General features: G+C 37.9%; 1 protein-coding gene across 4 annotated transcripts in view; it reads right to left on the reverse strand.

The window, feature by feature from the left end:
- The window catches only part of PRPS2 (phosphoribosyl pyrophosphate synthetase 2), a 46,279-nt gene that overhangs the window by 14,122 nt on the left and 16,670 nt on the right, over positions 1 to 15,487 (reverse strand). The window contains exons 2-4 of one of the 4 annotated variants that reach the window (XM_081326248.1): positions 9,169 to 9,352; positions 5,930 to 5,944; positions 2,898 to 2,996 (exon numbers count right to left, since the gene is read on the reverse strand). In XM_081326248.1, coding sequence (XP_081182374.1) covers positions 2,898 to 2,996; positions 5,930 to 5,944; positions 9,169 to 9,352 — 298 coding nt within the window. Of the gene's footprint in view, positions 1 to 2,897; positions 2,997 to 5,929; positions 5,945 to 9,168; positions 9,353 to 15,487 lie in introns of those variants that run through there. The other 3 variants (XM_081326249.1, XM_081326250.1, XM_081326251.1) reach the window with 3 other exon arrangements.

The raw sequence follows: 15,487 nt of genomic DNA on the forward strand, positions 1-15,487 counted from the left end.
TCCAAGTAAAACAAAACTAGTTAAGTTCTTCTATGGGATTAAAACAGTCAGTTTTGCCATCTTTGCTAGCTCTATCACCTTTTACCATCCACTTTTCCATGGTGGGAATTATTTTTGTGCACTATGTTCTAGTCTTAAAGAGAATGTTTATAAAAGGATGTATCATTGGTACATATAGTTCTAAGATGGCTGCGGCTGCATTGGCTCTTGAAGGCGAATAGTTTTGGGAGGGATAGTAAGGGCTATAGGCATATTACAGACATACGACTGACAATCTTTGCTGGCCTGGCGAGTTTCTAGTTATTTTGGAACTGTTTTGGAACTGTTGGTGAGACCGTTAAAAGTCGTTGGCGCTGTTTGAATTTGTTCTGCCCAGCAGCAAGATCTGACTGCTGGCCCAGTGATGGATTCTACTGCAAATCAGGGCTGTTTCCAGAGGAGGCAGAGGAGGAGAGGACCTGGAGCTTATGGAGCGAAGGAACTGGATGAGGCTGTCGGCAGGCCCAGAGGAAGAGAGAGAGGCTTTTGGAGGAGTTGGTGGCGGCGGCAGCAGCGTGCTGCAGGGGCGAAAAGAAGCAAGGCCTCTTTAAGGAAAGGGTGGAAGAGTCAGCATCAGAAAAAGGAAAGAAGGCGAGGTTGTCAGAATACAAGCTAACTTGAGGGCTAATCCACATGGAGCCCCATTTCCATCTGTCCTGTTTGCCATCGTTCACTCCCTAGAGACTAAAATGGACAATGTGAAATTTGAGCGGGCCCCGAACAAGGAGTATATATCGGAGGTGGTGACCCTTTGAGAGCTGTATGCAACGAAATTTCATTTTGATGTATGCCGAATGGTGTACATTCAAAGTGACAATAAAGTTATCATCATATCACCAGAAAACAGTCTAGAATATATAAAGGTTCTTCAAACATATGCTGGGAATGTCACCAATGAGAAACTTCATCACACGTTCGTAGACATGTAAAAAACCCCAAAAAATTCTAGACTCAATTACAGATAATAACAGAGATTTTAAAGATTTCATATACAATTCAAACCAGAGATTTTTGGAGAACTGATGGATAAGCAGCTGGACATGAAACTTTGTTTTTAAATATTACAACTATAAGTGAGACTAATATATGCATAAAGGTGGGAAGATTCAACCTGACCCACAATGGAGTAATGAATGGTGACAATGATGGAACTTGCTCAGATGGCCAAAATGACTGCTTTAATTAAAGATATGATATTGTCTACATTTGATATTGGAAAACCCTTATAGATGAAGCTATATGGTTTTGATTAGAACAAAAATAACATTATACAAAAAATGTAATCAGTGGTATAACCACAGAGTAAGAGGGTAATTTATATTTATAATTGCTATAAAAGAAAACTGGAAGTACAGGTAGTCCTCGATTTACAACAATTGAGCCCAAAATTTCTGTTGTTAAGAAAGACATTTGTTAAATGACTTTTCCCCCATTTTACAACCTGTCTTGCCACAGTTAAGTGTATCACTGCAGTTGCTAAGTTAGCCACAAGGTTGTTAAGTGCATCTGGCTTCCCCATTGACTCTGCTTGTCAGAAGATCGCAAAAGGTGATCATGTGGCCACAACAACTATAACCAATTGCCAAGCTCCTGAATTTTGATCACATGATCATGAGGATGTTGCACTGGTCATAACTGTGAAAAACGGTCATAGGTCACATTTTTCAGTGCCGTTGTAACTTGGAATGGTCACTAAATGTACTGTTGTACGTCAAGGACTATCTGTAGCTTCTTTATAATCTTTTTCTTTTGATTTCTGTCTCTTCCTTTGCTCTTTTTTTATTCTAAATATTAGATTTTGTTAATTTTTATTCTGTTCCAAAATTCTAATATAGTTTATTATTTAAAAAAAAGCTTTTAGATATATGTGCAAAGGTGGTGGCTAATTCGCTGTTATATTTATGACTGAAATGTAGCCTCCAAGTAGTTGTGCCCAATCAATTTAAGGAAGCAAGCAGACAAATCCTCCAGAGATACATATTAGAACAGGGGTCCCCACCCCAAGTCTGTGGACCAGTACCGGGCCGCAGCATGCCAGCAACTGATCCGCACAAACAAGGAAAGCCAGGTTGCAGACAGCACACAAAATCATAACCCCTCCGTGGAAAAATCTCTCCATGTAACCTGTCCCTGGTACCCGAAAGGTTGGAGACCTCTGTATTAGAATGAAAAGGTCTAAAAGGAAATACCAATTTACTGACACCAAGTACTGACTAACAATCTATTTGAGCCCGAGCTAAAAGATTGTATAAGTGGTTTTGCTTTGTAACCATTTATTCTGCACAGCTATATTGCGATTTGGTTCCTGTGTTAACTTTTTAACATAATATTCCTTTTCTTTTATCCTGTGTTTTATGAATCATCCAGCTTGTCCACTGAATTGTCCCCACAGTGGCGAATTATTTTATCTACTCCTCTAAATTCTTGGAAGCTTATCCTTATCAAAGGGCAGCATTTGCAGAACTGTGTTGTAAAGGAACATCAGAGCCAGGCACAGGAGTTCAGAGAGTGTTAAGAGGCAATATGGCCTAGATATGAGGATCATGCATTTTTTTTACCCTTGATTAGCACTGAGTTTTCTGAAATTCGTGTTTTTCAATTGTTGACACTTCTCCACCATTCACATGCTGATTCTCAGGTGAATATATTTCAAGCCTGACAGTTGTCCCTGAGTTGTACGAAAGGTCTATAATCTCTTTATATTTCTTCTTTGGTCATTCTAATATTTATCTTGCTTCAGTTATTTCTTTTAAAGTGTAATTTAAAGTGTAATTTAACATAACACTAAAACTAGAAGGATACCCATGAAGTTACCAGGAAGTACATCTGTATAAGTATTGTCTCTGACTCATAATTACCTGGATCTGGGAAGCATGTAAATCCATGGTGATAATGTGGTCTGCTCCAGCAACTGATAACATGTTGGCAACAAGTTTTGCAGAAATGGGAGCCCTGCTCTGAAGAAACAATATATGGATTTTATGAACTTTGAAAAGAATTCTTAAAGTCTACATTTATTGCTACAAATTATTTTTATGCAAAACAAGTAGGAATTCCATCAAAAGTTGTACCATTCTTTCCAAACAGTAATGTTCCTATTCGAGTTGAAACTCAATAGACATGCTTTTTCTGGGATAGTATTTTTTCATAGTATTCGCCCTAACAAGTTATATATAACAAGCTGGTCCCTCCCATCTCTGTTCTCCATTTTTTTGTTTTAATGACATTTAGCAAGAGACAGTGGAACTGTGCAGTGCTTCAGGGCAAAAAAAAAAACTACTACTGCAAAGCATGAAGAAGCACTCTGAGGATATTTGTACCTTGTTAAAGCAGCCATATATTTTCCTGGGATTGTCATTCCCTGTGGCTACTCTGCAGTCCCTTAAAAATGTTTGGTTTATGGAGTTGTGGACATAGGCTACATTAATTAGAATGGTAGGCAAAGTGCTTCTTCTTAATTCAGAGTTATGTGTATTACACAGTTCAACCAGGCATTGCAGTTGTATAGTTCCTTTGATTTGTGAACAATCCATGCAAACATCTCACAATTAAAGGAACACTAACAGCTCACCAAAAAGACATATTGCACGATAACAAAACTGCAAGATTTCAAGCAGTGATTTAAATACTAAAAAGCCATAAGGCAGAAAACTTTCGTAAATTTCATTTCAGCAAGCAAAATGAAAAAATAATCAAACAAGATGCAACACAGGTTGTTTTTTTTTAAAAAAGATAACAGCTATGTTATTTACATCAAAAGCTATATGGTAAAATTCAATTTAAAGCTTATGGTTAGAGGAGCAATAGTAGACAATTAAAAGACCATCTATTATTTCAAAGTAATATTTGAGCTTGATTCTCAGAAATGTTATAACCTATAAGCCACCCAGAATCACCTTGTAGGGGAGATGGGCAACATAAAAATTAAACAAACAAACTAACAAAGACAATTAAAGAAGACAAACATCAGGTTTATTAGGCAAATTGTGTTTTTTTGAAAGAACAATTCTGAGAATAGGGTTTCAAACAATTATTCTGGTTTACAGAGTGTACTGCTGCCACAAAGTCCAAAGAAAGGGAGTAAATTCATTTTTAAAGACAGTTAGCAAGAGTTCTAACTTTATATAGGAATCCTCAGGACTGTTAGACCTAAATAGCCCTAAAATTACGGTATTCAAAATCTTTTAAAATTATAAGTTGCTTCAGAGAACAAGCTACAATGCATCATTCGAAAGATGTCCAAAGTTAGCAAAAAAGGGGATTCTTTTTGTTTTACAAAAAATTAGAGATACCATTAGCAACACCACATGGGCATCTCTCTCTCTCTCTCTCTCTCTCTCTCTCTCTCTCTCTATATATATATATATATATATATATATATATATATATATATATATATATATATATATATATATATATATATATATATATACACACACACACATATATACATATATATATGTATATGTATATATATACATATATATATGTATATGTGTGTGTGTGTGTGTGTGTGTATATATATATATATATATATATATATATATATATATATATATATATATATATATATATATATATATAGTTAACAAGCATTTGACACATATCTCCCCTTGCTTCTCAGCTAACAAAGCGAGAGAGAGCCTGTGGCCTAGAGGTGAAAACAACTGCCTAATGTGCAATCAGCCCAGGTTCGAATCTCAGAAGGGTATGGCTGACTGATGAAAACTAATAAGTTTGAAATGCATATCAGTCTCCCTTAATTCTTTGTTAGCAATTTAAAATTTACACAAATATGAGCTGTCACCAGTGTGACTACTGCCTGTCGATGGCCTTCAGGTTAGGCTGAAACAGGAAATAAAGAAGGTGTAGGAGCACCTTCAATTCTACGCGGGAAAAAACCCGAATGACCAAAGATCCATATATATATATATATATATATATATATATATATTTGCAGCAATAATAGACTTCTTTCAACTTTCTAATCTACACTCATAATGGTCCTACATCAAACAAATAACAGGGTTGTTAATATCTCAAATTGAATCATTTGAAACCAAAAAGGCAACTTTAAATTCTTCATCCATTTGTTTACATTTTGGAACAAACTCTGAGAGAAAAGTTTACTTTGCTTTCATACTTTGAACTTTCAAGAATTCAGATCTAATTTTGGTAACACACAAACATGTATTTTTCCCTATGTGAAGATTTTATTTTTTTCTAGGTATTCCTAGTAACAAATATCTGAAGAACAAGCAAAAAAGCCATTATAAAAAACCTGATATGTTACAGGCATACAACGTTTTATGATAATACCGATTCAGAAAAGCTGCTGGACCTTACCCAACAGTTGGGCTCAGGCAGGTGAATTTGTCTACCACACTTTTTGACTTACATTTTTCTAGAATGCTATGAGATTAAATGATACAATTTTGCTTCTCATGCCTATGCAACCAAGTGATAAACTTTCTCTCTCGTAATACTCATGTAAAATTTTGCTACTTCTGCAATAATATAGGAGCACACTTTATTTATACAGCTCATGTACAAACACAAAAGATTTGAGCAAATACACAGATTTTTAAAGCTTTCTTGGTCTGGCAAAGTTGCAAGTATTTAAGATATTGTTTCAGCTAACATATTTACTTTGGAAAAAGTTTGTAATGATTTCAGTATGAACTGTGTCACACTAACAAAAAATTACTAACTTATTTGTAATGGCAAAAGTCCCAGGCTCTTGCTTTTACAGAGCCCAAGGATAAAGCTTGCTCCAATGGTAATTAAATATTATGCAATGAGACTCTAGTTGAGATAAAAATGGGTATGCTGAGCTTGTAATAATCCATGGTATATTTTAGAGTTAAAATAGCTGCAAGGTACCACTTACCCATCTACCTTGGTCCTATATAGGAAAACACAATAAAAGCAAATTAATGAAATGTGCAAATCTTCATATGCAAGAACAGGAAAAATTAAAAAACCAGTTCAGTCAAATTTATCAAAATCCCAACTGACTTTTCTCATTTACAAAGATGTAGTATTGTAAACAAAATATTATAGAGTTCATTAAGAAACAAATTTATTCATGCATTTAAAGATGTATGTTGCATATGGTTTGAAGAATTAAAAAGGTAAATCACATTTGAAATGTCTAGTTTCAATATTTTCATTTATGAAACAATATCAAAAATGAGACTTTAAGATCATGTGTTCACATACAGAACTTATATATAGTGTTCAAAGAAAGTAAAATATATTATAACAAACACAGGGCATCTTTGAAGTAGAAACAATTTAAAAATCCATTTAGGAAAAAATCACAATTTTTTAATATTAGCATTTGAATGGAATAAGGGCACTGAAACTCTTCTCCCAAGCCTTAGCAAGGGTGAGGGAAGCTGCTTGGATTGACTGTCCTTTTTCCCCCATTTCTGTAGGTTACTATTAACTTTGCTATCTTTTATTTTTTATGCTCGTTTCTAACTGTATTTTTTTTTAAAAAAATGTTTATTTGTGAGTTGTTCAGGACTGTTGGGAGATATTCAAATTTAATAAATAAAATAGCTAAAGATAACTATGAGGTATATAACAGCATAACTGATGGGAAAGAAAACTGCCATGAGACAGTATGTACCAGTATGACTATTAAATACAACTTCTAACGTAGTAACTACTGGAGATTATTGTTCACATAAATGACAGATTTTCTTTACTATACAAAGTATTTGGGTAAAAAATGAAAATGATTATTTCACGGAGTTCCAAGAGTATCTTACTTGATTATCTAAACATAGGTTTCCGACTGTTATGCTCACAGTTGCAAAAATTGTGGTAGCCAAACACTGAAACCCAAGAAAATATATAATCAGAAGCAGATTATTAAGGCATGGCCAGCAGCAGAATTAACAGAATTAAATGGAATAATTAAACACAGCATAGAGAGATTTCTAGAAGTTAGTATATTTTTCTTCTTTGAAAGCAACAGTTTTACAGGCAGGTATATAGGCAATTGTCAATAGAAACAACATAATTTACTTTTTGTATAGAAGAATATAAGATTCTGTTAAAATCTGGATCGGCATAATCTTGCCATTAATATTCTTAAACTTGATTTTTTTATTGCTTTTGTCACACTTGCCCAGCTTGCCATCACTCTTATTTAAAATATTGAGTCAAATACTGTAGGCATAAGGAGTATTTATTTTATTATTAAATATTACATATTTAACATTATTATGAAGTATTACAATGGAAGGAAACCTTCTCCTTGCATTTTAGATCTATTTCTCCACGGTACGCAACCCATGGCCCTAGCTCCATGTATTACTGGCCATGCTGATGGTGTTACTCGGAGTTATCACTTGAGATTAGAAAGTTGACAAATTCCATAGTGCAATGCAGCAGTTAATGTCTTTTTTGTTTCATTCACATGGACACACATATAGTACATATCTGTAAGAATATTTTAGTAAACTATGTCTAAAAAATAAAGACTTGAATTTCTCTTCCTCCTCTTCATGGTGGTGGCTTTGGAGAACAGTCTTTTCTCAACTAAGGTGGAGTGAAGGAAAAAACATGTTCCAAAATCAGGGCATTGTTTCTTAACTGTCTTTCCCTTTCTCTTGTATTTTGCTTGGCATTGGACTTTAATTGAAGATCTAATTTATTTTCATCTAAAGATACTTATGATATGGAAAAATTGAGCATTCTACTTTCATGGCTCTGAATCTTAACTTAGGCCAGAATCTCTGTATTACCCTGAAATGACACTATTGGCAATAGAACAGCATGCATAGGTCACATGTTAAGCTAATTTTAAAGGCAAGTTTAAGATGTACAACTTGACTACCATTGGTCACAAAATTTAAATAAACAAACATGGTTAACATTATGCAACTTCGTTACCAGATTGGAAGATGCTGAAAAAACTGAAGTCATAATATAGCAGTAACCCAAACTGGATTTAAGAATTCTTTAGCACTGCATATTACAGACTAAAAGTTTGCAACTGCATGGTCTGAAGAATACATGAAATGCATTGCCAGTTTGTCTCAATATTTTAGTAAAGTTTAAAATTACTTTTAAATGGAAAAAAATTACAAGTACCGGTACTAATACAATAAACCTTTTGCAGTGGCCTGGGTGTCAGAACCCACTTCAGCCCACATCTTAAGAAAATAGGACTCTTGGAGACAAGATTTTCCAAGCAGGAATTTTTACTAAGAAATAGGAGATAGAAGACATAATAGACAGGATCTGAGGAATTCCCTCACAGATTGATATTTTTAAAGTGTCCCCAAGCAAACCCCACCCCACAGTTCATTCGGTCAGTTCCGGATCAGCCAAGCTTCAGGTGGTAAGCCCATTGTGGGAAAGGAGAGATAACAGTCCGTTTGCAGCAGGATCATTTCCACCCTCCTCACACTTCACTCGGAGAAACAAACCAGATTCCAGAGGGTTGCATTTCTCCCCTTCCCACCCCCTTTCCTAGTTGCCCGTAGAGGGAATGCCTAGTGAGAAAGCAATTGATTATATTGTGATGGATAGCAGGCAGGAGGAATAAACAAAGGTTACATTTAAGGGAGGAAGTGAAAGCCATAAAGTCCCATGCCTGTTCCCTCTCCCCCTTGGGAATGGCAGAATCCTGGGGAAGATGAGATTTGGGTTTGGCTCAGAGGAGATACTTAGAAATGAAATATAAATGGATTCTGACATCTGGGTGCTCAATAAGTTTAGTTTCCTAGCCAGATTTAAGAACTTTTAATAATTGTTTTAATGTTTAAGAACAGAAACTTTTTTCGCTATTGTTTCTGGTTTGGAACATCTTAAGATAATACAGCCCAATTCTTCTGTAGCTTCCTATACCACTTTCAGCCCCTTCCCTGCCACAGCTTTTTGACACATCATCATAGTTCTCATTTTGTGCAATGACAACATTGTGGGCTCCCTTTCCTACCTTCCAAAACTCCTGAGGAGGCAAGAGCTGACGAATGTAAAGCTGAGCGCTTCACAAAATATTGTACCAAACAAATCAGTTATGGAACAAACGGTTTACCTGTAAATAAATTATCTCTATTTCATAATCTTAATAAACTGACTAATGGAGAATTATCACCCCTCACTTACCTTATCTTTCTTATCTTGCCTGGCGTAAGGAAAACATGGAATTACTGCTGTCACACGGGAAGATGATGCAATTTTGCAAGCATTGATCATGATAAGAAGCTCCATCAAGTTGTCATTTATTTCTCCACAACCACTTTGGATAATGTACACATCTTCTCCTCTAACACTTTCACCAATCTCCACACTGAAAGATAGATTAAAATATGTGCTGTGACAGCGTTGACAACTGAACACCCTAATCTTACAGACCATTAACATTTTGCATTCATAATCGAATTATTTCCAAGTTAGCCCTCTTCAGAGACAAATAAAAGCAAGCACAGAGTGGTTACATGGTGAGCCTGTTTGCATTGCTTTTCAGATATAGGTATCCATTCATTTATGGACATTTATTTCCATTCATATATTCAAATGGTTAGCTCCATCATGGGATTCATTTATTTTTTATATGCAGTTTAGAAGCTGCCCAAGTCCACAAGACTGTATCTGGTTTACAACTTTCAAACCAGGAAACAGTAAAAAAAAAGTCAATAACACAAAAGTCCTACAAGGTCTCACCATCCACCTTATCCCATAGAGAAATAGTCAAGATTTTTCAACAAATTTCTAAATATGATCTGGATGAGAACCATACAGACCTCTGGGGATATTTTTGGAAGGGTGGGAATCAGTAACAACATTAAAAACATAACAAAAGGTTTGTCCTATATTTCCTTAAGTAGACAATTTTAAAATGCACTTCTTAAAAACAGCTGCAGGAAAATAGATATCTCATTGGCATACTGACATGAATTTTCTCTCAAGCCAACACCCTGAGAGCAGTGTAAGTTTGCTACTCTTCACTGGCTATGTTGAAGTACATCGAAGTATGGCTTAATTTTTTTTTAGTCATCCCATTCTGTAGATTGGGCAGTCAATAGCATTCAGCCTAACTACTGCACCTTTCAAAACAAACAAACAAAAATGAGGGGAAAAGGATTTTTGTGGTGTCTTTTTTGTTGTAGAATTCATTTTTAAAAAATAACAAATATCCATGACAAATAATGGAAGCAACGGTTCAAAACATGTATGAAGCTTCACTGCGCAAAAAGTAACAGAACTGAACCTAGGAAAGAAACAAGAGCAATGGAGTCATTTCAATCCAGCCCGTCAGTAAGAGTGAAAATACATTTTTATGCCTGCTGCCAAGTACAGACTTACATTTAGCCACCTGAAAACTCAGCACTATAACTGAAATGCACACGGGACAATACTTTCCTTGGCATCTAGCTCCCTGCTTAGGAAAAAAAATGCAACTCAGAAAGGAACCTATACTTGTTTTATAGACTAACTCATTTCAAGATGGAGGAATGTAACGGTATATCAATTTGAGATTCCTACCCGTAATCCAACTTTCCAATTGCTACACTATTTTATGCTACACTATTTTATAATGTACAAAGTAGCCCTAAAATGCAATAAAGTGGCACAACATAGAACACATGAGTCATCCACAATTAAGTGAATATAGAAGTTTTAAAGACATTCCTTCTTTTCTATCTACTGAGTTTCCCTGAAAATAAGACCCGGTCTTATAATTTTTTGCCTCCAAAAGAGGCATTATGTCTTATTTTCAGGGGATGTCTTATTTTTTTCCAGGAGCTGCCCCATGCGCTCCACATCTGTTTACCGTGCTACAAGGCTCTTGCTACCGCTGCCGTGAGGAATTATGCTGCTGCTGCTGCCGTGAGGCACATTGTGTTGTTCCTGCTGCCGCAAGGCAGATTCCACCACTGTTGCCACTGCGAGGCACATCCCACCACTGTTGCCACTGCCACAAGGCGCGTCCTGCGCCTGTTGCCACCCTATGACAGCAACAATGGTGGCAGGACACACCTTGCAATGGCAGGATGCATTTCGTAGAGGCGACAGCAACAATGGCAGGACACGCCTTGCAGCAGCGGCAACAGCAGCAGGATGTGCCTCACGGCAGCAGCAGAACTCTGTGACACAGAAAGCGGGTGTGGGGCACATGGGATAGCTCCACCTCCCCCTGCCTCACCTCATGTCTTAGCAAATAGGTAGCTTATTTTGGGGATAGGGCTTATATAAGGCCCACCCACCCACCCCCAAAAAATCAAGCTAGGGCTTATTTTGGGGTTAGGGCTTATTTTGGGGAAAACAGGGTATATACTACTGAAACTCTTTGTATCTATTTGTTTTATTTGGGTGAAACAGTGCATTACAGGGCAGCAATTTTTGAATCAACATAAACAAATGGTCTAATTTACAGAATATGTTCAAAATCCAGGACTCATTACCATAGGGTATGGAAATCTAGCAAAGTTGTGGCTGCTTCAGCCACGGCCAGGTGATTGTCATTTCCAACACTCCAAACCATTTTCCTAAACAAACAGCAACAACAAAATACCAATGGAGAAGATCATTCCTGTTTCCACAGGTCATGTTATCTAATTAAACTTATAAGGGCCTAACTTTTGCATTACACTGTTACAAAAATCACTTTATTCCACATGTATTGAGGACAAAATTACTAATTAACTAATCATCTTCCCCTCCTCTTCCTCCCCTCTCCAGTTTAAGCAATCTTCAGAAATGATGATATAGATGAAAGAGCATTAAAGTATGTTTTTTTTCAACACATCTTATTAAATTTGGTAGTTCATATCTTTCTGTTCAAATTCTCTATTAATGCATGCCAACTCAATAGTTAGAAAATGAGATGAAATGGATGTGTGAACGCATGATCTGATTCTGTAATTGGAAGTGACTACTTATTTTGGAACAATAATAATTTAATCATATTGCCTTTCTATTTTGCCATAGTAGAGATGGTCAATACAATTTTATAAGGCAAACAATGTAAAATTAAAACAGACTAAAACTGATAAAATGATCAGTAAACCATATCTCACAACTATATTGAAAGACGTTCATATTTTTATTAAGGTTTTTAATATTTTAAATAAACATAAAATGGTAAAACACTAATTAAGCAATAGTGTTGAAGTCAGAGATTTCAATTGTCCAATTTTTACTATAAAGTAGTTTGTAAATACTCTTAGAAAACAGAAATGGTGTATGTTCTTTACTTCCCCACAGTCAAGAAATAAAAGATAAGAACAATATAGAACATTCTGGGCACATGGGGAGAATAGAGGCAATTTAATCAGTTTGCCTTCTGGCCAATGGTCATTTTGTGATTCGCCATGTCAACAATGGAAACCATTTATAGTCAATCCCACAACAGTAGCCATGTTGTGAGAAATCCATGGCCTGGACCTCACAAATCAGAATACAATTACTGTCAACGCTGCTAATATCAGATGGTAATTTTCCTTTGCTGGGACAAGCCTATTCAGTTCTCTATTTTAACTATAGGTACAGTAGCCCTCAACTTATAACCATAATTAAGCCCAGAATTATGGCTGTCTTTGTAGTCACAGGTCGAGGTACCCATATGACCAGAAGTAATTTTCCAGCCTTTTTCATTGTGGTTGTTAAGCGAGCCTATTCTTTTAAATGGGCATTTTATGCTGGAAATCAGCAAAAAATGCCAGAAACCAACAAAAATACATCACAAATTACAGTCATGTGACCGCAGACCACCACAGCCGATCATAGAGCTAACCAGCCAGACATGCAGGTATGTAACTAGGGGGCATAATGTAACCATTTATAATTACCAGCTGTTAAATAAGGACTAGCTGTATACCTCTGTACTATCAAAGCAACACAATGCAACCCTTACGAGTATAGTTCATATCCTAATCCATTTCACTGAATTCAAGTCAATGCATCCATTTTGTGCAGAAAGTTGAACAGTCAATACAAATTTCACCTATGAGACTGGCCTTAGTTTATGCCTAAAGTTCCTTTCCCACCAACCCAGAAGAGCTAATTTAAGAAAACAAGGCTAGTTTTTGTAGTTATACTTCTCTATGTCGAACACTATGACTACATTACAAGAGTAAGTAAAGAGCAGCAACTCTACCATTCATTAGACAGGAGTTAATAAACAATTGCTTAGCCCTGATGGGATAACATCTGCAAGCCTGTCTCAAAATGACAAACACACTGATTAAATTTTAAGGAGATTCTCAGTCATTCAGGTCATGGTTGTCCCAAAGGTGCTTTTTCAAGAGGCAACTGGACTTTGTTTTTCTTTGAAGATACACTAGAACTGGAAGCGACCTTGGAGGTCTTCTAGGCCAGCCCCCTGCTCAAGCAGGAGAACCTATATAATTTCAGGCAAACTGTTCCACGGGTTAATTGTCCTCACTGTTAGAAAGTTTCTTCTTAATTCAAGGTTGCTTCTCTGATTGGTCAGTTTCCAACTAACGTTTCCTGTCTTGCCCTCTGGTGCTTTGGAGAATTTGATCCTCTCTCCTTTGTGGCAGCCCCTCAAATACTGCAATACTGCTATGATGTCGCCCGTTTCTTCTTTTCTTTAAACTAGCCAAACCCAAGTCCTGCAGCTGTTCTTCATATGTTTTAGTCTCCAGGCTTTGATCATTTTAGTTGCTCTTCTCTGAACTTTTTCCAAGGTCTCAACATCTTTTTTGTAGAATGGTGACCAAAAGTGGTTGCAGTATTCCAGGTGTGGTCTTACTAGAGTTTTATAAAGGGGTACTAATACTTCATGTGATCTTGATCTGTCGTTCCTTTGCTGGAGGAGGAGGAGAGCGTCTCATTGATGCTTTTCTTCTCACATTTTTACCAACTATTTCCCCCCCCTCCCCCAACCCCCCCCAAAAGGGTGAACTAAGATGGCAGCCGCGGTTGGGAGCTGAGTTTGTGAGCTCCGCAATGGGCTTTTGTTTGAGCAGCTGAGCAGCTGAACAGCTGAGGAACTTGCTGTTCCTGGATGGAGTGTGGGTAGTGTGGTTGCCGGGCACTGTTTCGTGGTGTGAAGGCTCTCTTCGAACTGGTTGTGGCGCTGGTGAAGCTGGGCTGGTGATTGAGGATGTGTTTACTACCTCGCCGCGATTTCCAGCTGGCGGCGTTTCGGCTCGTGTGTTGCTGCAGCGAGGAAACTTCTCCTTCTTCATTCCTCCTCCCCCCGACTGAGATGGTGATTTTTGAGGTCTGTATCATCTATGGGCTGCTGTTTTGCGCCTGAAGACCTCCTGTTACTTCGCCGCGACTTCCATCTGGCGGCGTTTCAGCTTGCTTGTTGCCGCAGCAAGGAAACCTCCCCTTCTCCCTTCCTCCTCCCCCCCTGACTGAGATGGTGGTTTTGAGGTCTGTGTCAACTATGGGGTGCTGTTTTGCACCTGAAGACCTCCCCCCCCCTTGGAGTTTTAAGACTGGGGAATGATATGGCGGTTTGAACTAATTGCCGCCTATTAACAGCTGATTAGTGCTGGTTGTGGAGATGTAGGGAGCTCTTTGAGCAGTGATCATGGTTTGCCTGCTGTTTTACTACGCGTCTCAGCTGGCGTCTCAGCTGGCGGCGTTTCAGCTAGCACAGTATATGCCGCAACGAAGAGATTTCTCCTTCCTTCCCCCGACTGAGATGGTTATGGTTCCAGGTCCTGGATCATCTGTTGGACTGCTGTTTTGTGCCGTGGAGACCCTCCCCTCTTTCGGAGTTGAAAGATACTGTGGGATACGGCGGCTAGGAACCAACTCTGATGCTTCGGAGCAGCCGACCAGCACCCTCTCTCTCTCTTGCTTATGGAGCATCAGCTGCAACTTTAAGAGTTATTGTTGGCCAAGAACTGGTCCTGACAGATCTGGGACTTGTCTGCAGTGAGAGGGCAGAACAATTAACTATCAATCCACCCTCTGATGTGAGAGATCAGCTGAGGTGGATTTATCCCGGTTGTCTTTTTGCCCAGATGTATCGCCAATTGTTGTGAGAGAACTGTTATGGCTTTATATCAGTTGCCAGCTCGGGTGAGAGTAGAGCTGGCTTGGCTGGCTTGGCTTGGCTTGGACGGACTTGGCTTAATGGTTTTTTATGTTTTGCCGCCCTGACTTGACAAGGTCAACAATATTCTTTAACATCTTTATTCTAACTTTATTCTAACAACCTAAAGGTAAAGGTAAAGGTAAAGGTTCCCCCGCACATGCGTGCTAGTCATTTCCAACTCTAGGGGCCGGTGCTCATCTCCGTTTCAAAGCCGAAGAGCCAGCGCTTGTCCGAGGACATCTCCGTGGTCATGTGGCCAGCATGACTAGACGCCAAAGGCGCACGGAACGCTGTTACCTTCCCACTGGAGCGGTCCCTATTTTTCTACTTGCATTTTTACATGCTTTCGAACTGCTAGGTTGGCAGAAGCTGGGACGAGTAACAGGCGCTCACTCTGCTACG

This window comes from Vipera berus, assembly GCF_964194415.1.
Source record: "Vipera berus genome assembly, chromosome: 4".
Classification (NCBI taxonomy): domain Eukaryota; kingdom Metazoa; phylum Chordata; class Lepidosauria; order Squamata; family Viperidae; genus Vipera; species Vipera berus.